The following is a 24,546-nucleotide window of genomic DNA, read 5'->3' as shown; positions in this document are numbered from 1 at the left end:
ATACCAGGTGTTGGAACCCTTGCAGATTCTAAACTTGGGGTTGATCTCTTTAGGGGATCGGCCTCCTTGGAACTCTATAGGGGTTCCTCCCTCCAAGTGCTGCTCAAAGGCTGCAGAAAAGTTTCATCTATTACTTCAGAAAAGAGGAGGAATACATGGCTATTTATAGGGCTTCTAAACCCTAACTCCTAATATGACTCCTACTTAAGACTCTTACTTCTAACCAACTCCTAATAGACCTCCTACTCAAGACTCATATTCCCTTACAACTCCTAATTCTTCTCTAAGAAAAAACCTCCTACATGAATGTCCCTCTCAATTAGGACTCTCCTAACTAGAGTCCTAACAGAATGTCCCTCTCAATTAGGACTCTTCTAGCTAGAGTCCTAACAGAATATCCCTCTCAATTAGGACTCTCCTAGCTAAAGTCCTAATAGTTTTACATGAATGTCCCTCTCAATTAGGACTCTCCTAGCTAGAGTCCTAACACTTTTATTGCATTAGATGCATGTTATTTTGTTCCTTCTATTATCAAAAACATTATCTCCATTTCATGTTTGATAGTCAATGGATATAAATTAGTTTTTGAGAACAATGATTGTTCAATATTATTAGATGGTGAGATCATCACGAAATGAACATTGCATAATGGTTTGTTTATGCTAGACACTACTCCACATATCATGAATATAAATATGTCCAAGAGAAAATGAGATGAGGTGAATAGTGCATACCTATGACATTGTAGGCTAGGTCACATCCATGAGGGAAGGATTCAAAAGTTGCTAAATGATGGATATCTAGATCCATTCGACTATGAGTCATATGCTACTTGCGAGCCTTGCCTTCGTGGAAAACTGACCAACTCTCCATTTAGTGGAACTAGAGAGAGAGCCACTAAACTGCTAGAACTCATACATAGTGATGTATATGGACCCATGTTAACTCATGCCATTGGTGGTTACTCCTACTTCATTACCTTTACTGATGATTTCTCAAGGTATGGATATGTGTACTTAATGAAGTACAAGTCCGAGGCCTTTGAGAAATTCAAAGAGTATAAGAATGAAGTAGAGAACCAGACTAGAAAGAGTATCAAGACTCTTCGATCAGATCGAGGAGGTGAGTACTTAAGTACAGAGTTTACTAAGTTCCTCAAGGACTATGGGATATTATCCCAATGGACACCTCCTTATACACCTCATCTCTATAGTGTGTCTGAAATGAGAAATCGTACACTATTAGACATGGTACGGTCCATGATGAGTTTCGCTGACCTACCTATCTCATTCTAGGGATATGCCTTAGAGACTACAGCTTACTTTCTGAATAGAGTTCCAACTAAGTTGGTAGTGTCTACACCATATGAGATTTGGAAAGGGAAGAAGCCCGATCTTAAAATTGTTAAGATTTGGAGCTGCCCTGCCGACATTAAAAGACACAACCCCAATAAATTGGAATCGAGGACAGAGCGGTGCAAGTTCGTGGGATACCCCAAGGAAACTTGTGGGTATTATTTCTATCATCTCGAGGATCAAAAGGTCTTTGTAGCTAAGAGAGCAGTGTTCCTTGAGAAGGAACACATTCTTGACGGAGATAGTGGGAGCATGATAGAGTTGAGCGAGGTTGGAGAACCTAGCTTAAGCACCACTCTACAGCTCGAGTCTGTTCAAGTACCTAACACACAAGTTCCAACTTTACATAGGTCCGGCAGAATATCCCATCCTTCTGAGAGATATGTGGGACATATTAGAGGAGAAGATGTTGAAGATATTGATTCTCAGACCTACGAGGAGGCTATTATAAGTATAGACTCCAAGAAGTGACAAGAAGCCATGAATTCTAAGATGGATTCTATGTACTCCAACAAGGTTTAGAACCTAGTTGATGTACCCAAAGGTATTATACCCATCGGTTGCAAGTGGATCTTTAAGAAAAAGATCGGAGTAGATGGAAAGGTAGAGACCTATAAAGCAAGGCTAGTGGCTAAGGGGTATCGTCAAAAGCAAGGTGTTGATTATGACGAAACCTTCTCAACTATAACAATGCTAAAACCCATCCGAATTCTATTGGCTATTGCAGCACATTATGATTATGAAATCTGGCAGATGGATGTGAAAACCATATTCCTCAATGGGAACCTCAAGGAGGAGGTGTATATGATATAACCCGAGGGATTCGTATCCAAGGACTGCCCAGATAAGGTGTGCAGGTTGCTTAGATCCATTTATGGACTAAAGCAAGCTTCCCAAAGTTGGAACATAAGATTTGATAAGGCCATCAGATCTTATGACTTCGTTAAGAACAAAGATGAGCCTTATGTGTACAGGAAGGTAAGTGAGAGCGCTATCATCTTTTTGGTGTTATATGTGCATGACATCCTGATCATTGGGAATGATGTAGGAATGCTATCCACAATAAAGACTTTGTTATCTAGACACTTCTCTATGAAGGACTTAGGGGAAGCATCCTATATCTTGGGGATTCGGATCTATAGTGATAGATCTAAAATGATGCTTGGCTTGTCCCAGTCCAAGTACATAGAAACCATTGTCAAAAGGTTTGGCATGAAAGATTCCAAGAGAGGTCTCATACCGATGAGACATGAGATATCGTTTTCTAGGAGTATGTCCCCAAAAACTCCTGAAGAAAGGGTGAACATGGATAAGAAACCCTATGCATCAGCAATAGGGTCTATCATATATGTCATGTTATATACCTGGCCTGATATAGCGCATGCTCTAAGTGTCACAAGTAAGTATCAGGCAGATCAATGCATGGAACACTAGAAAGCAGTAAAGTGTATCCTTAAGTACTTGAGAAGAACTAAGGATCTTTTACTAGTATATAGAGGTAATAGCATTAGGGTTGAAGGCTACACGGACTTAAGTTTTTAGTCTGATGTCGATGATAGCAAGTCGAGTTCGACGTATATGTATATCTTAAATGGAGGAGTAGTATACTGGAAAAGTTCAAAGCAAGATACTACTGCTGACTCGACCATTAAGGCAGAGTACATTGCTATAGCAGAGGCAGTAAAGGAGGTAGTCTGGATAAAGAAGTTCATTATAGATTTGGGAGTCGTGCTTGTTAGGATCAAGAGCACTAAGAGGGGGGGGGGGGTGAATTAGTGCAGCGGAAAACCTTCTACGATAAAAATCGCGTTCGTTCGATAAAAGTGATTTCGGTAGGAAAGCCAATTTGTAAATCACTTTAACTTTTGATTAAGCGAGATGCAACAAAGATATAAGTGCAGTTTGCAGTTATGGTTCAAATCAGATAGTAGGCGCAAACTAAAATATGATATTCGTACGAAAAAACTAATTTACGTCTAAATGCTGATTCGTAAATCACTTGATTAAGCGAGATGCAGTTAAAGCAAGGATATAAAGGCAGTTTGCAGTTATGATAGAAATCAAAATGTAAACGCAAACTGAAATATGATGATCGTACGATAAAACTGATTTACGTCTAAACGCCGATTCGGAAAGTGCAAAGCTTGAAACCCGATCGTATATGCGCAGAAAGCAGTAAGCTTTTGAGGAGATTTATAGTAAGGATAAGATGCTCAAAGTAAATGCAAACCGAGATTTAGAGTGGTTCGGTCAATCTTGACCTACTCCACTTTTGGCTTCCTCCACCGACGTCAACTAGAGGCCTTCCTTCAATAGGCGAAGGCCAACCACCCTTTTACAGTTTTACTCCTTTTGACGGGCTTAGGAGACAAGCCTTACAGAATTTTCTCTCCTCTCTTTAAGGATCAGAACTTGGAAGAAAAGAGGGAGAAGAACTTTTGGCCTTTACAACAATTTTGAGCTCTAAGAATCATAGAATAAGATCAGGATTTCGGTGTGTGTATGTTGCCTTTCAGTGTTGAATGGGTGGGGTATTTATAGGCCCAAACCCAGTTTGAAATTGGAGCTCAAAACTATCAATTCCTAGAATTTCGGGATCTAACAGTTGCACCTCCTGACTGGAGCAGTTGCACCGCCTGACAAAGCTCGAAGACTGAGCCTCTAGGCAGTGCCACCTCCTGTCAGGGGCGGTTGCACCTCCTGCCAGAGCTCGAAGACCGAGCTCAGGCGGTGCCACCTCCTGACTGAGTCGGTTGCACCGCTCAACTAGAGCTCGGAGACCGAGCCCAGGCGTTGCCACCTCTGTCAGGGGCGGTTGCACCTCCTGCCAGAGCTCAAAGACTAAGCTCAGGCAGTGCCACCCCCTGATTGAGGCGATTGAACCACCTGAGAGAAATCAAGGTCCGAATGGGTTGATCCATTTGGCCCAATTTGGGTTTTTTTAGGGGCCCAATTACCCCAAGATTAAGTTAATGGGATCATCTCCCATTTCCAACTTAATCATTGTGCTAACTATGATTTTTCCTAAGATATTTACTGTAACTTGCTCCGGTACGTCAATCGCTTCTTCCGGCGAGCTTCCGGCGAACTTCCGTCGATCATCCGATGAACCCTCGGTGATACTCCTACGGACTTCCGGCAAACTCCTGGACTTGCGACGATCCACTTGGCGAGTTCCGACGAGCTTCTTTGGCAAGCTTATGGACTTCTCGGATTTGTTCCCGCAAAACCTCCGACGACTGTCCGAACTTCCGTCGAACTCTCGAACTCCCAACGTGATCATTGTCTTGACTCCGGCACAACTCCTGTTGCATATCTTATTTTCATCGTAGTTAATCCTGCACACTTATGTCAACATATAGATTAGATAACAAATGACAATTGACTTCATCATCAAAATCCGAGATTCAACAATCTCCCCCTTTTTGATGATGACAATCAATTGATAATGGAGTTAACCTTAACTCCCCCTGTCTATATGCCATACTTGAGATAAGTCATTCTTGAATTCAAAACCTTCGAATTCAGGAGACATATTGATAAGTTAAAATCATTTAAACTTATCAATACTCCCATCATGATGTTTCTCTTTGAAGATGATGTCAAGGCTTGACATTCATTTTCAAATTTTACATAACAGGTTTGAATGATGGTAATAGTAGCAATTCATCATATTGTAAGATATCAACATGTAAAACTGCGAAGTAAGATTTTGATATCATTACATGATACAAACAAGGCATAATACAAATTATAGCAATCATAGTATCAATTCATATATCTCTTGGTGATGCAAGCATGGCATTAATACTCATATATTTCTCCCCCTTTGTCATCAACAAAAAGTATGGTAATTGTGATAGCAGGAGAACAATTAGCGAATTTTGAGCATAAGTGTGATAGTTGTTTATGTGTTTAATACTCATATAGTCTCTTTAATCATGTGTTTAAATTAACTAAAGCTCTCTATGGTTTAAAACAAGCCCCAAGGACTTGGTACGAAAGACTTAGTTCATTTCTTATTGAAAATAATTTCTCTAAAGGTAAGGTCGATACTACATTGTTTATCAAAAATTTTAAAAATAATTTTCTTATTGTTCAAATGTATGTTGATGATATCATTTTCGGTTCTACGAATGAATCTCTTTGTAAATCATTTGCTAAAAGTATGAGTCTTGAATTTAAAATGAGTTTATAAGGGAATTAACTTTCTTTTTGGGCTTACAAATCAAATAACTAAGTAATGGTATATTTCTTAGTCAAACAAAATATGCCTTAGATTTGCTAAAAAGGTTTAATATGGATAGCTCAAAAGCTATCAACACTCCTATGAGCACCTCCACTAAGTTAGAAATTGATGAAAGTGGAGAAAGTTTTGATCAAAAAGTTTATAGGGGAATGATACAAAGTTTACTTTACCTTATCGTAACTAGACCGGATATCATGTTTAGTATAGGACTTTATACTAGGTTTCAATCTAATCCTAAGATATCTCATCTTGAAGCAATTAAGAGAATACTTAGATATCTTAAAGAAACCACAAATATATGATTATGGTATCCAAAATCCGAAAACTTTGAGCTAATTGCTTATGCTGATGCGGATTTTGCTAGATGTAGATTAGATAGAAAAAGCACTTCAGGAATATGTCAATTTTTAGGACACACACTTGTTTCTTAGACTTCCAAGAAATAAAATTCGGTTGCACTATCTACAACCAAAGCCGAGTACATTACAGCTAGTGCATGTTGTGCACAAGTTGTGTGGATGAAAAACACTTTAGAGGATTATAAGATTCATTTTAAAAATATCCCTATAAAATGTGATAACACAAGTGTAATATGTTTAACAAAGAATCCCATTCAACACTCTAGAACAAAATATATTGACATTAGGCATCACTTTATACGAGATCATGTCACTAATCATGATGTAGTCCTAGAGTTTATTAATACAAAACATCAATTAGCCGATATTTTTACAAAGCCTTTAAGTGAAGAATAATTTGATTTTATTAAAATAGAGTTAGGAATGTTAATATGTCCGAATGCATGAATCTATTAAATTTCGATTTCGGACTTTCTTGATTCTTTGATCACTCACTTAAATTATGTGCTGATAATTGTATGATGTGAATTTTACATGATGATAAGGTTGCATGCTTCAATAACATGTTTACTTTGATGTTGAAAATTTTGTGCTTTGATGCTAAAAGTCTCTATGATGATGAGCATGTTATCATACAATGATGCAATATCATGTTTACCTTGATGATTATGATTTCTATTGAATATTGAGTAGTTTTAATCATACATCGGATTCTTAATCTTTGAGTACTACAAAGCACTAATGATATTACCTAATATAAGTAGTGATGAAAAGCTATGACAAAACATTTTATGAATGCATGAAGTATTTATACATGAAAGTCATTGACAAATGCATCTCTCGGATTTATCTCTTGTGAATTTTTATTGAGAAATGGATTTGAAGGCTTATTCACGAATTTCTTTTATCCTTCATATGATGACTCTTTCACATGAATTCTTTCTTAATGAAGGAAGAATTTTTATGATGTTTTATGAGATGAACACTTGCAAGAATGAGGATTTGATTTCACATGAATATATTTATTGTTGTGAAAATTGAAGCATTATTTAATGAAACTCTTTTATCATTTTTAACTTCATTCAAAGTTGGTTCTCAATGGATTTTCCTCCTTACTCTCCTTCTTCATGTAAAGTTTTGATGAAAAATAAAAAGGGAGAAGTTGATGGAAACCATCTCTTTTAATGTTTATAACTTTTAATGTTGAGAACTTTTGAATGATACCATGTTACGAATACTTGAAATATAATTGGTATGAATTTTTTAAATTTGAAATGTGACATGAATTTTTACCACACTTGCATTGTTGAATTGTTCTCCTTTTTGTTGATGAGGGGGAGAAATAATACCAAAATATGGTAAATTAATGACAAATGTATGCAATGTATTTCATCATATATACTTGAAACGTTTGCTTGATAAATTTCCTTCATTATGATAAGATATTTAGAGTTTAACTTATAATTTTATAATTGATATCTTGTCATAGAATGATGAATTGCTATGTTTGTCATCTTTCATATTTGAAATATCAGATTTGAAAATGGATGTCATGCCTTCACATCATTTTGAAAATGTTAGATCATGATAGGAATCATGATGTGTGTGTTGATAAGTTTAAATGAACTTAACTTATCAATATGTCTCTTGAATTCAAAGGCCATGAATTCAAGAATGTCTTTTCTTAAGTATGACATATAGATAGGGGGAGTTAAGGTTAACTTCGTCATCAATTGATTGTCATCATTAAAAAGGGGGAGATTGTTGAATCTCAAATTTTAATGATGAAGTCAATTGTAATTTGTTTGATCTAATCTATATGTTGAGAAAAGTATGCAGGATTAACTACGATGGCAGTAAGACATAAAGCATGTGTTGTGCCGGAGTCAAGATCGAGATCACGTTGGGAGTTCGAGAGTTCGACGGAAGTCCAGATGTTCGTCGGAATTTCTTCGGGAACCAACCGAGAAGTCTAGGAGCTTGCCATAGAAGCTCATCGGAACTTGTCAAGAAGATCGTTGCAAAGTCCAGGAGCTTACCGGGAGTCCACCGGAGCATTGCCGAGAGTTTGTCGAATGTTCATCGGAAGTACGTCGGAAGCTCATCGGAAGAGCAATTGACACACCGAAACAAGAAGTGCAGTAAACATGTCTTAATTGTCGTAGTTAGAGTGTAAATTAAGTTAAGATTGGGAGGTAATCCCATTAACTTAATTAGGGGCCAATTGGGCCCTTGTTAGGGCTGAATTGGGCCGAATAGAGTAGCTCATTCAGCCCCTAAATTCCTAGCCGATGGTGGCACCGCCTGGGAGACTCGGTCTCCCAAGAATTCTGGGTGGTGGTACTGCCCCTGTCAAGCGGTGGTACTGTCGGCAGTTATTGCTGTCAGCGGTGGTACCGCCCTTGTCAAGCGTTGGTACCGCCAGAGCTCGGTCTTCGAGCTCTGTCAAGCGGTGGTACCACCTAGACTAAGCAGTAGTACCTCCCAATGTCAGGTGTTAGGCAGTAATACTGCCCAGTAATGGTAGTTGTACTGCTAGTACCCTAGAAATCCAAGATGAGACACTTCTTGGCTCCATTTTTGAAAGCCATTGGGGTCTATAAATACCCTATCCTTTTCTGCATGAAAGGGTAACGAAATCTTGATATATTCTTAAGTCTTTGAAGTGTTAAAGAGTTGTAAAAGTACTAGAGTTCTCCTCCTCTCTTTCTAAGTGTTGAGATCATTCAAGAGAGGAGTGAAACTTGTAAGGGTTATCTCCTAAACCCGGTAAAAGGAGAAAAGCTGTAAAAGGTAGTTGGCCTTCGCATATTGAAGGAAGGCCTCTAGTGGACGTCGGTGATCTCGTCGGAGGAGGAAGCCGAAAGTGGATGTAGGTCACGTTGATCGAACGACTCTAAAACTCAGTTTGCATTTACTTTGAGCAACTTTCTTTTATAGCAAACTGCCTCTCCTTCTTACTGTGTTTTAACTATGTCTACATATGCTTTCACGTAAATATCTTACGAGTTCGGCTTTAATCGTACAAAGACTTTACGAAACCGATGCTTTTCATTTATGTAATTCACATTGCTGCAAATCACCTTAGTCTTCTCTTACACTTTCACGAAAGGTTTCGAGTTTAAATTCCTTCCGAAACGGATTGAATTGAAACCATTCTCGTTGGAATAGGTTTCAATCGAAATAAGTTTTTTTTAAATAGTAAAAGTTTTCCGCTGCACTAATTTACCCCCTCTCTTAGTGCCGCTCTTGATCCTAACAATGTATTCATGACTTGTATACCCTATCATCAAATTGATCTCTCTTGACTTAAACTTATTTTTTATATTAATATCCTTATGTGATATCAAAATAGTTTTATAATTGACACATTAATGTAAATGAAGAGAAATAGCACCATGAACCTATGATATCCTTCTCTTCTTTTTTATGATGAGAAAGGAGGAGAGAGGAATAGTAACTTACACATTTCTATTTATTTTATTGATAACAAAGGGAGAGAAGTCAATTGTACTCCTTGATAATGTTGAAAAATTATGATGTCTTGTATTATAATGATTTAAAATTTTGATGTATGTAGTGATTACTTTGATTTTATAATGATTTAGAATTATGCATAGGATGGATGCAATGATATTTTAACTATGCTATGTAATGATATTTTAATTATGTATACGAAGTGTGCAATGATTATTTTGATCTTTGCAATAAAAACTAAAATTATATATATGACCTTTGCAATGAAAGTCACTATGATTTTATAGTAAAATTTTTTTTGACTTGAATTCAAAGAGTTACATTGAAAGGTTATCATTTTTGAATTCAAGTTCAGTACAAAATAACATATAGATTGGGGGAGTTTAGTTAAAACTCCATCATCAATTTGTTGTTATCATAAAAAAAGGGGAGATTATTGAATCCCGGATTTTGATTATGAAATCAATTGATGAGTTTGTGGACTAATAAGCATTTTAGATAAGTGACATAAGAAAAATTTTGATCATGGACTTAAACTATCTAAAGATAAATAATTGATGCAAGAGAATCAGACGTTGGACCAGAGAGCATCATATCAAATATTGAATGTTAGGCTAGAGGATTAGTCGACGTGCTAGAGGATGGACTTCGTGCCATGAGTATGAGCATCAGGTTGGAAGGATCGGGTCGGAAGAATCGAGTATTGGGCCAAGAAGATCGGATGTTATGGGAGGTCAATATGCTAATGGATCGGACAATTCACCGAAGAGAAGTATGATGCGTCAGAAGTTCGAATGAAGTGTCAGAAGAATAGATTACATGTCGGACAATGTGCTGAAGGCTTCATGATTATAATTAGAGTTGTTAAGTCTTAATCAAAATCATTTAGAGTCTAATTGAATTAGTTTTGGAGTATAACCATGCCAACTTGATTAGGAGTCCATTGGGCCTAAACCAGGGTCGAATTAGGTCTATTAGAAGGCCAATTCAATGACCTGGGGTTGGGCTGGGCAGTGGTACCACTAGGTCCATACAATGGTATCACTTGTGAGCTAGAAAGCATAAATTGTGCTTTTCTGGGAATCTGTTAGGACTCTAGCTTGGAGAGTCCTAATTGAGAGGGACATTCATGTAAAACTGTTAAGACTCTAGCTAGAGTCCTAATTGAGAGGGACATTCTGTTAGGACTCTAGCTAGGAGAGTCCTAATTGTGAGGGACATTCTGTTAGGACTCTAGCTAGGAGAGTCCTAATTGAGAGGGACATTCATGTAGGAGGTGTTTTCTTAGAGAAGAATTAGGAGTTGTAAGGGAATATGAGTCTTAAGTAGGAGTCCTATTAGGAGTTGGTTAGAAGTAAAAGTCTTAAGTAGGAGTCCTATTAGGAGCTAGGGTTTAGAAGCCCTATAAATAGCCATGTATTTCTTCTATTTTCTTAAGCAATAGATGAATCTTTTATGCAGCCTTTGAGCAGCAACTTGGAGGGAGGAACCCCTATAGAGTTCCAAGGAGGCCGATCCCCTAAAGAGATCAACCCCAAGTTTAGAATCTGCAAGGGTTCTAACACCTGGTATCAGAGCAGCGTTCTTGGCATCTCGCTGCCCTTCCACTGCCATCCATCAGCCCTCCACAACCGCCCAAAGCAATTCCCACAATTGCTTAAAAGATCGTCGCCGAATTCCGCCATCATCTCCACCATCGTGGATCATCCTTTGATCTCCCCGTGAATTGCAATAGGTTCTAGTTTCCTGCCTTACTGCTGCTGTAATTTAGTTATCCTTTTTCAAAAATCTAAAAAAAAAAAAAAAACTGTTCCTATATTGCTGCATAAACCTTTCGTCACAAAGTTTTCATCTCTACCACGAAAGATACATTACAGAATTCCAACCGCATAGTACCATCTGTTTGATCTTGCTACTATGCTTTTTCTATCCAAATTTCTATGAAATTTTTATGACATCTTTGACACTTCCTAACAGCAGATTTTCCTTTGGTTTTTTTAAAAAATTCTCAATATAAACCATTGATATTTTACGTCAAATCTACTATACTTGAAAATCCGCACTGTAAAATTTCAGCCGCATAGCACTGTTTGTTTGATCTTGATACTATATTGTTTCTATCCAAATCTCTACGAAATTTTTATGATAGCTTTGACACTTCCTAACAGTGTATTTCCCTTTGGTTTCATCAAAACATTCTCAATATAAACCATTTATCTTTTACGTCCAATCTGCTATACCTAAAAATCTATGCTGCAGAAAATTTCAACTGCATATTGTTGCCTTAACCCATCTATTTGCAATCTTTTTTGAATGAAATTTTTTATACACTTCATAGATAATCTTGGCTTCTATCTAAGATTGATCTATTAATAAATTCATCTCTAAAAACGATTTTATTTTGCTGCAAATTTTTGTCATAACCCGCTGAAATTTTTCGACGAGAATTCTGCAATCGCAACTTGCACCAATTTCCTTGCTGTTGTACTGCCAAAATTTTCTTGATTAAATTAGATATCCTTGCTATTATATAAACTATAATTTTAATATCAATTCCCTCCTCAATTCTCTTAAGTTTTTGGTGGAAATTACGTCGAGAAACCGTTGTTTCTTCGACGATAATTCTACTCTTACAAGACAGCACATACTTGCTACAACTTCTACTGATTTCTATTAAACCTTTGCTACCATCTACCACAGATCCAAAACATTCATCCATAGCCCTAAAACTCCACTAAACCACACCCTCAAACTGCACCCAAAACAGCTACAAAACAAGCCTAAATCGTAGCCTACATCCATCGATCCACCAATCCTTTCGACCATCACTTCTCTCAACTATACATGCCTTTAACCTGACAACAAAAGAGAGATCTTAACATTATAGATTTGGAGGCATATACTATGGCATCTAAGAAGGCAATCAATGCTAAATTCGAAGCCTTGGAGGCGTAAATGAAGGACAAGATTCGGACGCTCTTTACCGAACTCAGATTGGGCCGACCACTAAGCCCGAAAAAATCATATCACGGAGAGAGCTTTGCCCAATCGCACCAGGCTCGAAGAGATGAGTTCTAAGGGAGGGGAGGCTCTATGACTAAACCCAACTATCCATGCATGAGAGTGGACTTCCCTAGATGGGAAGAAGGAGACCCGATTGGTTGGATCTCGCGCGCGGAGCGATATTTTCAGTACCACAAAATCGCGGATGCATCTATGGTGAAAATTACAGCTATACATCTTGAAGGGGATGCTATACAGTGGTTTGACTGGTTTGAACATACTTATGGAGTCCTTTCATGGCAACAATTCAAAGAAGGACTGCTGATCCACTTCAGACCAACTGATTACGTGAATATTGATGGACAACTAGCAAAGATCCGACAAACTTCCACCATTCAGGAGTACCAAACCAGGTTTGAAAGGTTATCTAATCAAACTCATGATTGGTCTCAAAAACAGCTATTGAGGGCTTGAAGCCGGAGATCCAAGGAGAAGTTAAAGCGCGACAACCGTATACGCTTATGGCAGCCATCTCTTTCGCACGACATCAAGAGGAGCAATTGAACCATGAAGCTTGGAAGACTAGGGTTGCTCCTCAACCAGTAATATTGAAGCCCTCAGCCCCCCCTACTATTGACCAAGTCCCTACACCAAAGAGGTTAACAAGAGAAGAGTTTCGGGAGCGATATGCGAAGGGGTTATGTTGGCATTGTGACGAGCCGTGGAGCCATGAGCATCGCTGTAGTAAAGGAGGACTTCTTATGATTGAACCGATAGAAGAAGAGGTCATTGAACATTCAGAAGAGAGCCTTGAACATGAAGAAAAAGATGTAGAAGAAGAGCCACAATCGACCAAAGTTACGGTACATACACTAGCTGGCTACTCAAAACCGCAAACGATGAAAGTTGGAGGCCTTCTCAAACAACAACCGATCATTGTTCTCATCGACACAGGCAGCACTAATAACTTCCTAAACAGTAAGGTTGCTGTCCATATGAACTTACCTATTGAGAATTGCAGCAGGTTTGTCGTTAAGGTCGCCAACGGACGGATTTTGAAGTGTGATCATAGGTGCCCGCAGGTGAAACTGTTACTGCAGGACCAAGAGATAATTGCAGATTTCTTCTTCCTCCCTCTTGATAATCATGAGGCCATACTCAGAATTAAATGGTTGATGACATTAGGTGATATTTCTTGGAATTTTATGCAACTATTTATAAAATTTTACAGTAAGGAGAAACAGGTGATACTGCATGGGAAACGTGAGGGCGACGTAACGATGATTTGCACACAACAAATGGAGAAGGTTTTGCATAAAGCATGCAGGGGCTTTTTGGTACAACTTGAGTAGCAAATTAAAGGAGAGCCAATAGAATTTGAAGTTCCAAACCTATTTCCTTTGCTTGCTGAATTTTCAGATATATTTGATGAGCCGCACAACCTACCTCTTACTCGTCGGCATGATCATTGTATAATGATTTTTCCAGTCAAATCTCCAGCAAATACTCAGCCATATCGATATCCACATCTCCAGAATGATGAAATAGAAAGGATTTTAAAAGAGATGCTTGAAACAGGAGTTATTCGGCCAAGTTGCAACCTCTACTTTTCACCGGTGCTACTTGTACGCAAGAAGGACGGAACATGGCGAATATGCGTTGATTACCGAGCTCTCAATGGCATAACCATCAAGAACAAATACCTTATTCTAATAGCAGATGAATTGCTAGATGAAAGGGAGCACAAATCTTCACAAAGCTGGACTTTCAATCCAGGTATTATCAAATACGAGTGTATGAAGAAGTCATACCAAAAATCGCCTTTCGAACACACAACGGCCACTACGAATTTTTACTTTCTTCAACAAAAGGTGAAATATCTTGGGCATATCATATCATAGGAAGGTGTGACAGTGGACCCCTTCAAAATTGAAGCAATGCAAAACTGGCCTACCCCGAGGAACATAAAATTGCTACATGGCTTTTTGGGTTTAATAGGCTACTACCGTAAGTTCGTGAAAAACTATGGAAAGATCAGTGCACCACTTACTTCCTTACTAGAAAAAGATGTCTTTTAATAGTCGGATAGAGCCTCCACTACCTTCGACAAACTTAAGGCAGCCATAACGACGACACTGGTGCTAGCGCTACCATATTTCAACCGACCCTTCATCATTAAGGTCGATGCATCTGGAGACAGAATGGGAGACATTCTTATGCAAGATAGTCGACCACTCACATACATTGGCAAGATATTATCTCCCCCCTATCAAAACATGTTAACATATGATAAGGAGATGCTCGCCATTATGCATGCAGCAACGAGGTGGAGATCGTACTTGATCAGGCGATACTTTCAAATCAAGACCGACCATAAAAGCCTAAAATATCTCTTAGAGCAGAAGATATCTTCCCCCGAGCAGCAAAAATGGGTAACAAAACTTCTTGGATTTGATTATGAAATAACTTACAAAAGGTGGAAAGAGAATGTTGTTGCAGATGCGCTTTCGCAACTACTTGAGCAAGCTGAATTTTCGGTCGTTTTACTTCCAACCAGCGACTTCCTTGAGGATATTAAGATGGAATGGCAGGAAGATTCGGAGACCAGTAAGATACAAAAAAAATTAGAGGAAGCACCAAGCTCCGTGGCTCATTACAATCGGGACTCAAAAAAATTATGCTATAAGGGACGCATTGTGCTTGTGATAAATTCTACTTGCATCTTCAAGAGCAGATTTTGGACAAAGTTATTCCATATGCAGGGTACTAAATTGAAAAGGAGTACGACATATCACCCACAAACCAACAGCCAGACGGAAGTTTTAAATAGGTGCTTGGAGACAGCCCAAAGCCACCCACCAAATATGACTACCCAAAGAGAACTCCAGACCCAGCTAAGTGCCATTATTGATCGACGGATCGTAACTCGACGACGATGACCCACTAATGAAGTGCTAATACAATGGGCAAACCTACCAATAGAAGATGCCACTTGGGAGAACTATGACGACTTGAAGATCAAATTCCCAAAATTCACGAATCATCAGCCTCGAGGACAAGGCTGATTTGAAGAGGGCAGGTCTGTTAGGACTCTAGCTTGGAGAGTCCTAATTGAGAGGGACATTTATGTAAAACTGTTAGGACTCTAGCTAGGAGAGTCCTAATTGAGAGGGACATTCTGTTAGGACTCTAGCTATGAGAGTCCTAATTGAGAGGGACATTCATGTGTTTTCTTAGAGAAGAATTAGAAGTTGTAAGGGAATAGGAGTCTTGACTAGGAGTCCTATTAGGAGTTGGTTAGAAGTAAGAGTCTTAAGTAGGAGTCCTATTATGAGTTAGGGTTTAGAAGCCCTATAAATAGCTATGTATTCCTTCTATTTTCTTAAGCAATAAATGAATCTTTTATGCAGCCTTTGAGCAGCAACTTGGAGGGAGGAACCCCTATAGAGTTTCAAGGAGGCCGATCCCCTGAAGAGATCAACCCCAAGTTTAGAATCTGCAAGGGTTCTAACAGAATCTCGATGGTCGTGGTACCGTTAGAGCCCAGGTTCCCAAGCTTTGTCAAGTAGTAGTATCGCCCAAGCAAGCGATGGTACCGCCAGAGCCCAAGTTCCCAAGCTCTATCAAGCGATAGTACTGCCCAAGCAAATGGTGGTGCTACTAGAGCCTAAGTTTTCAAGCTCTGTATGGTGGTAGTATTACCCGACGCAAGTGGTAGTTCCGTCAATACCTCGAAAACCCGGGGATCTAAATTTTTGACTCAATTTTTGAAGTCATTTAGAGTCTATAAATATCTTAATCATGCTTAGTTAGTGAAAGCACGAAACCTTATGATTTGAAGTGTGTAAACTCTCTTGAAAAGTATTGAGTCTCTTCCTCCTTGAGTTTAGAGGTCATTCTAAGGGAGATGTGAGGTTTTCTTGTAAAAGAGATGTGTGAAGGTTCTCTTATAAGCTTATGGAAAAAAGAAAGAGTGGTAACAAGAGTAGTTGATCTTCACCTATTAAAAAGAAGATCAGTAGTAAAAGCTGATAGTCTCAAGAGAAGAGGAGTCGAAGGTGAATATAGGTCGAGACGATTGAACCACTATAAATTTGTTTGCATTTCTTTTTATATTTTTTCTTATTATCACTAACTGATTTAGTTATTCACTACTCCTACTCACATTCTAAGTTAAATGCATTTCCGATATGTATTTTTCTATCAAAAATTTTCAAATCGAAACTTTATTTTAAAAGTACTAATTCGTCCCTCCCCCTTAGTGTCTTTACCATCCTAATAATGAATAATTAAATAGATATAAAAAAAAATACTACATTAAAAATATTGAGATCTATAAGTGAAATAGCAGTTATATAAAATAGCAGTCTACCGTAAATGGTAGTTTCTACTAAATCACTCTCATTATACCAAACTGACTAGTTCATCCAATAGGACTAGTTTACCCTATGGGTTGATCATAGGGTTTACTCATAAAATGGGTGAGAAAACAAATGACAGTTTGGGGGGAATTTTTAAAATATTTGTAATATAAGGTGATTGGTTGGGAAGAGAAATTTACTATTTAGAGCCATTTTTTACTACTAACAACCCTTTTACTATTTATAATCTCTTAAAAAATTTAAAAAATAAAATTATACTATTTATAATCTCTCTAATTATGATTTTATCCCTTTTTTTTCCTTTACCCCACATCACCTGCAATTACTATTGTCAAACGCTCCACAATGCTCCTTAATCAATCAATGTCTCTCAATCTACACGTATCATCAATCATCACCTCCTAGCTCACACTTCTTGTTAATCATTACCCCTAATCCGTACTTTTGATCGTCGCCCCTTATTTTGCACTTATCGTTGGTTATCCCTCCCCCACCTATGCTCTAACCTCACTTGTTACCCTCTCATTATTATCTAGAATCGGAAAAAGAAAAAGAAGAGGAGGAGGAAAACGAAAAAAAAGAAGAGAAGAATAGGAGGAGGGGAAGAAGATAATATTTATGTTTATTTATGAAAAGATAGTTTTGAAATATTAAAAAAAATTAAAATAAGAATATAAACAATAAATAGGAAATTATAAATAATAATTTTTGAGAAAAAAGAAAATGCGTACCATCTGAAAAATACATTTAAAAAGTTATTTTTCAGAAAAATCGATATATATATATATATATATATATATATATATATTTGTGAATTTATTGGTTCGCTTTTGAGTTCTGAGAGTTGCATAACCTTTAGGGCAAAAAGGAAAGGATGATATAGGTATCTTCCCAGGAATCGATCGGGGAAATTCTACGAATTGGTAATTGGTTGCTGCCTCTCTCTGCTCCATCTCTCTCATATGAGAAGTGGCGGAGGAGGATAAGGAGAAGCGACATGAGAGGAGGGATGGGGGATTCGAGCCTGCACCTCCAGGAATCCGGGTGGGAGGAGCTCCGCAAGGAAGCCAGGAAGATCGAGGGCGATCTCGATGTCAAGCTCTCTTCCTACGCCAAGCTCGCTTCCAGATTCACCCACTCTTCCTCCGGTCTAGTTCCCACTCCTCATTTTCCCTGTGATCTCACCCCATCCGATGCCTTGGATCCCACACTTCATGTTAAGCTTAAAGAATCGGAATTAAATTACCGTCATTCCCACATTTAGAGTTTTGATTTAATCCCCAATTCTTAGAACGATTGAAAATCGACTCGTGGGTGTTACGATTTCCTTGTGTGGTGATCAGATCGCAATAAATTGTCTGGCTAATACTTGTTCACATGCATGAAGCAATTCTAAACATTTTCTATATGTGCTTATACACAGCTAATTAGGAAATAGGAATACAAGAAATATTACTTTATGGCTCTAGTGATGTAATCAGATCTGGATGGTTGGAATCCTTCCAAGAACTAGGAATGAAGTTGTATGTCTATCTTTTAATGTGATTTGGAGTCAGAAATCCAAAATTTCCAGCCATTGGAATGAAGTTGTATGTCTATCTTTTAGTTTTTTCATGGGGGGACAAGTCTTGAAGCTCTTGAGCAGGCACAGCAATTTGCATGTATCTATTATTTGCATATTGATCTAGAGACTAACGATATATGATGTAAGAGAAAATATGAGAAATGCATACAATAGCAAAGTTTATTTTGTGTCGCTGTCGATGAAAAAAGTGCACACTAAGAAGATAACTATTATTATTTTGTCCAGTAAAGCATGAGCATATAACAATGTCTCCAGAAAAAGTGAACTGTAATATGTATTCCTGTATTTTCCTGTCTATTATGTCCTTGATAATCAGTTAATATCATCTCTCTGCTAAAATTAAAAAGATGGGTATTCAGGTTATGGAGACAATGGATCACCCACTATAGGATCCAGCAGATCATGGAAATCCATGGAGATGGAAATTCAGTCGTTACTCGAGAAGTTACTGGATATTAATGATGCCATGAGCCGTTGTGCTGCATCAACAGCACCTACAACTTCTATAAACCAGAAACTTGCAAGGCATAGAGATATACTTCATGAATTCACACAGGTCAGTGTTTTTGCTTTTATGTTCAATACTTTGCTATATGAGCCTGACAGCTTAGTCAACTAATTTTCTAGCTGAATCATCACTGCTCACTCTTCTAGAACTTGTTTTTTTGTTCTGATTGAACTTTCAAGTTAAACCCTTTTTGCATAGAAAGATATTTCTTCATGCAACTACCAGGTTATCAGCTTAGGTTGAAAAGGGTCTTTAAAGAATAGTAGGAAATGATTGCTATGAAAAATAAATAGCCAAAAAATATTTGGCCACAACTGAAGACTTTTTCTCACTATTATTTTACCACTATATGTAAGCTTTATGAGTGATTCTGTATGGTTGTGTATTACATGTGTACTACTTTGCTCTATACCTTGTTTGTGTAGCTGATAATTTATCCTCTGGCTAGTTATATTTGTTGATCTAGATAACAAATATCTATGTCTTTATAAAGGAGAAAATAAGGCTTGTATATCTTTGCATTGCATTTTCCTTTGGTGTACTCAGCAATAAGTTCTGTTTGTGTATTAAATCCATACCAAAGATTCAAGTTATGCTCAATTATTTGAATATGTATTTATCAGATCCCACAGAAGATGCATTTATGCGAATGCTGAATGATTCAATTCCATATGCTTGACTACACATTGGGTTTCCTATGTCTGTTACTGCAAACTTTTCAGCGGCAAATCAATGAAATTATGAAGCCTTATGCTAAAAAGTTTTCAGAAATGTTGTAATGTCCCAATGTTCCCTGAATAATTTATTTACTTCAAACCAATGACAATATGTGTAATAGCTTACTGCTTGTCTAAGATTGTCATTTGACATAACATTAGTTTGTATTTGATGGACTCGGTCGTTGGCATATATGTTTCTGGTTACCAGTTATTTTCCTTGCAATTCAATGCATTTTAGTTAGGATATTTCCTGTTCATGGTTGTCATCATAATCCATCTGTTGATCTATAAACTAAATTTATAAGATATTTCATTTAGTATATGAAAATACCTATTTCTTATGATTTGCAGTCATCTCTGTAAATGGAATGTGCATTTACCAGCGGTAATTTATTTTAGTTTTCTTGTTAAAGAATCTCATGCACTGATGCAAAGTGTTCTTGAGCAGTGTGCAGACTACCTATACCAATTACTTTTCCTATTGATACTGCTGTAATGAGAGCGGGCCTTGGTACAACAGCAAGGTTGCTCCTTTGCAACCTGGGAGACTAGGGTTTGAGTTATGGAAATAGTCTCTTTAAATATAAGCTGCATACATTGACCCTCCTTAGACCTCGCATTGGCGGGAGCCTCATGCCTTAGGTACACCTTTTTTAGTGTCAAGTCAATTATCACCTTATTTATCTACCTTTTGTTACTCCGGCAAGATGTATAAAGTCTTTGTTTCCAAATCATTTTGGAATTTTAGTTGACTTACTGGTGTTAATAATTGAAAGAGAAACCATGTCCTTGAGTTGCTTGTGGTGCTAACATTAACATGAATTCATTTAAGAAAACCATGATGCCATGAACATGTCTGTTCTGTTACTTTCCTCATCTTCTTGGCGCATTTTCTCTTCTTTCCCTTGGTTATACTTTATTTGAGAACTTATCTGATATTTACTCAAATTATGCTTAGGAATTTAGAAGAACTAAAGGGAACTTGAACTCCATAAGGGAGCATGCTGAACTTCTTTACTCAGTCAGGGATGATATCAGTGAATCGATGGTGAGCAAAGATCAAAATATTGGTTAATACTATATTACCTGTGATTTTGTGATGAGTTGCTTCATACAGGCATCAGGTAGTATGTCACCTAGGGTAAATTTGCTGAGGGAAAGAGCAGCAATTCATGGAAATATAAGTCATGTAAGTCTCTAATCCTTAGTGTTATTGGTTTTGTCATTAATTTACTTTCAGGTTCAATAGCCTTGCATGTCTAATTTATGGCCATATCAATTATTGGATCTAACATCATCACTTATGAGCAGCTTTGGATCACTTACGCAAATTAGTCAACTTTGGATGACTTTTTTAATTGTATAATGCATTTCTGAATCTTGAAAGGTTTCCCTCACCGAAGCTTAATGCATCCCCATATCATTCAATATACCTATGCATGCATATATACAATGTATATATGTGCCAATTCGAGTATCTAATAGAATTATTGGACCACCAGTCAGCTGATGGAATGTACTATATAAGTTCAGAATATTCAAAACAAGCATTCATGTTTTCTCCATTTTTTTAATTCGAATTTCCTCCATCAAGTTAAATTTTTTTATTTGGAATTTTTCTGAACTACTAAACACCAGAATTTTTCTTTCTCATTCATTATGTTTTATGAATAAATATTAAATTGTGCAGCTAATAATTCATATATTCTATGGGTGAAATATGTTTGAACTTTAGGTTTTAGATAGTGAGGGTAAATTTTTTGATATTTATTGGTTCTACTTTTTTGTTCTTAAACTTATAGGATCCTTTTGTTGTTACTCTGGCTTATAAAATATTCAATCCTTTGCACACAATTGTGTGCACATGTGCAAACATGAGCGTGCATGTGCATGTGCAGGCCTGATACACATTGTTGAATCCAAAACTCATCCCATATCTTTGTTCAATTTCTCTCTCTCTCTCTCTCTCTCTCTCTCTCTCACTCTCTCTCTCTTTCTTACATAAGCCATTTTATACATCACAATGACATGTTTGCTAGGACATTGGTGTGGCATGTGCTAATGACACTGTTAATAGCCAACTGAGTAAATGTTTGCCATGATCGTGAAATCCTTGTTCTGGTGGGCTGATTAGCAGCTTCTTGAAAATTATATGGTGCTGCATGCTTTAGTTCATCTTTTAATTGTACTGGGTATCTTATCATGTTTAGATGCAAACAGTACTAATATGTAAAGAACATGACCTCTGTTTTTTTGTTTCTATAAGTAAATCTAATCCTATCCACTTCTGTATAAGGGGAGAGGTAAGGGGGTGTGGTAAAGGTTAACATGGGGCCAGATCTCAGGACGAACCTTAAAATCCAAAATTATTAACAGGCATGCACGAGAAAACAATCAAACCCACTCTATCTTATAGGAGAATCAACTTCAACTATTAAGCTGAGATTCAATTGCACAATGATCTGTATATGAAATTTGTACCTTCTAGTCCTGTTTCAACGATAAATTAAGTGGCTATCCCAAACACACCCTAAATATGATCTTCTGTATTCATATGCTCTTTAAGTATCTATACTACTTTCAAACTGTAGATTGTATCATTTTAAATGTGTTAACTGACTCTAAGATACATATCTTGGATTAAAAATCCTTCATACGGTTGCATGTTAATTAGTATCTGATAGTTCTTCCTTCTCTGAATTTAAACCTTAGTTCCATCCGTGATCTTATTATATGGTAGATATTTCAGCGACCTTTGTCTCTTGATGTGAAGAATTGCGTTCATTTTGTTACCATCATCCAGATTGATGAGGTGATTGATCAAGCACAAGCGACAAGATCAGCATTGGGATCACAAAGGGTTTTATTTGGTGATGTTCAGGGGAAAGTGAAGCAGCTTGGTGATAGATTTCCTGAAATTCGAGGCCTCATCGGTATCCAGGCCTCTTCTATCTCTAGTTTTTGTCATCCCCATGCATGTTTGTCATACTGGTTGCTTAATTCTCTGGTTCTTGCAGGTGCCATCAGACGAAAACGCTCCAAGGATACACTTATTCTTTCTGCCGTCATTGCCGCTTGCACCCTGTTCCTAGTTATTTATTGGCTCTCGAAATGAACATGCTGGGAGTATGACCAACAGTGGTCTTCCATTTGTGTATGAAATAAATGATGAGGCAGTGGAATTGATATGCATTGCATGGTGAATCAATACCAGGTTGGTAATTCTGTTTAGAAGAAGATGATAATAGATTCCCTCTGTTTCTTATTTGCTTACCTTATGAAATTTTCTTTTAGCAAATAACTGTGTACACGTGTGTGGATTGCTGACGTTCTTTTACAATAACTGTGCCTTTGCATCGCAAGGCAAATTCTAGAGCATAATTAATCACTGTCAAACTGGCTGTTGGATTGCCCTTCTCAAGTCCCATGGCTGCTTGAACAAAATTTTAGGCATTTAGTCTCACTCATCTTTACAGCAGCAGAAAATCTTCAGTCTTCACATTGATAAAGATAAATGATGCCTTGAAGAGTTGTTTCGTCTACAGTCATCTTTTTTCTTTTCATTTGCTTGATGCATCTTACCTGGAATACATTTTAATCAAAATCATTACTTAAGAAATGATACTAAAAAGAAAAGAAAAGACGAGAAAAGGTTGCTCTTTATTATAACCGTTTAATTCTGTCCATATATTACTAATCATCTTTGATAATAATTCCTCACACCACTATTACATTTTTTGTCTCCCTATATCATAGTAATATGGGAATTCTAATGTATCTTAAAAGGGCGCATTCATTATCATGCTTTTATTTAAAGTTTGTGTATCTTTGCATGGTGATTATATTCAATCGATCCTTCATTTTTCTACAACTCGTACCTCAAGTCGGGCATACACGACGTTTACCAATCTGGATACAAACACTGGACGGTCACTCTTTGCATTTATTAGTGGTAACGCGTTTACGTATCTGTCAACTGCTTCCTTTGTACGGAACCATGTGCGTAAACGTTAAACACGAGTGGTGCATTTATTAGATGGCGAAGTTCGGATTACGTGTGTTCAAAAGATTTTTCAGAGTAAAAGCATAAGCTTTTGTTGCAGATCCCAAAGCATGTCAGAGGAACGCTTAAGGCGACTCGCCTCCTCCATGAGCTGCATGTTGGCAACGGGGCGGATGACCTCGTTGTCGTTCGAAATGTCATAGAATTCCTTGGCTAGCAGAGAGACGGGGAGGATGCGGTGTTGGTCATGGAGAAGCGACCAAGCGAGGAGGCTGGCCATCGAATAGCCGATAGCCCACGACGTGTAGCTCTTGAGGCATCTCAGACACTCCGTCCATCATCGCCTTTTGGATCTTCTTTACTACCCCTTGCTTGATTGTAGCTTTGTCCTCGGTGACTTTGCTTAGTATTGACACTACCTCCACACATGCTATGCAACGATGAGAAAGAGGAAGTATACTTGTCAAAATTGTATAATTCTTTTATGAATGGATCATATTGTGGAACAATAAAAAAAATTTTACTCACATATAATCATGAATAATGTAATTTCTTCTACAGAAGAAGCTGAAGAAGATACTTCAATTGATGCAGTCTCAAATGCTTCAACTGTCGATTTTAGTATTGAGCAAAAGGTCAATCCTAAGTTAATGCTCAGGAGATCATTCTTGGACAGGGGAGGAAGTGGAAATTAAACTAGTTAACTACATACTACCTGCACAACTTTAAGTGTTAACCTTTAGATGATCGGCTAGTAGGAATCTGAAGCGAGAGGAGTCAAGTCGATCACTCGGTTGGGTGGTGCTAGGAGAAAATATCGTTGATATCTATGTTGACACGATGTGACCCTAATTCATATGCGATGAGTTATTCAGGATAAAATGTGATTTTTCCAATCTCGTTCTT

At 37.5% G+C, this 24,546-nt stretch overlaps 1 protein-coding gene across 2 annotated transcripts; it reads left to right on the top strand.

The window, feature by feature from the left end:
• The first annotated feature begins 17,651 nt into the window (after positions 1–17,651).
• On the top strand, positions 17,652–22,938 carry LOC135582847 (Golgi SNAP receptor complex member 1-2-like). 2 transcript variants are annotated; one of them, XM_065099412.1, is made up of 6 exons: positions 17,652–17,973; positions 18,770–18,966; positions 20,596–20,685; positions 20,755–20,826; positions 22,387–22,570; positions 22,655–22,938. In XM_065099412.1, the coding sequence occupies exons 1-6, from the start codon at positions 17,823–17,825 to the stop codon at positions 22,750–22,752; spliced, it is 792 nt and encodes a 263-aa protein (XP_064955484.1). In that variant the 5' UTR covers positions 17,652–17,822; the 3' UTR covers positions 22,753–22,938. The 2 variants fall into 2 exon arrangements, with proteins under 2 accessions (XP_064955484.1, XP_064955485.1); XM_065099413.1 differs by having other exon boundaries at positions 17,654–17,973; positions 22,441–22,570.
• Positions 22,939–24,546: the final 1,608 nt, after the last annotated feature.

This window comes from Musa acuminata, chromosome BXJ2-3 (genome assembly GCF_036884655.1).
Source record: "Musa acuminata AAA Group cultivar baxijiao chromosome BXJ2-3, Cavendish_Baxijiao_AAA, whole genome shotgun sequence".
In the NCBI taxonomy this organism is placed as follows: Eukaryota; Viridiplantae; Streptophyta; class Magnoliopsida; order Zingiberales; family Musaceae; genus Musa; species Musa acuminata.
This window is presented reverse-complemented; position numbering and strand designations above follow the sequence as displayed.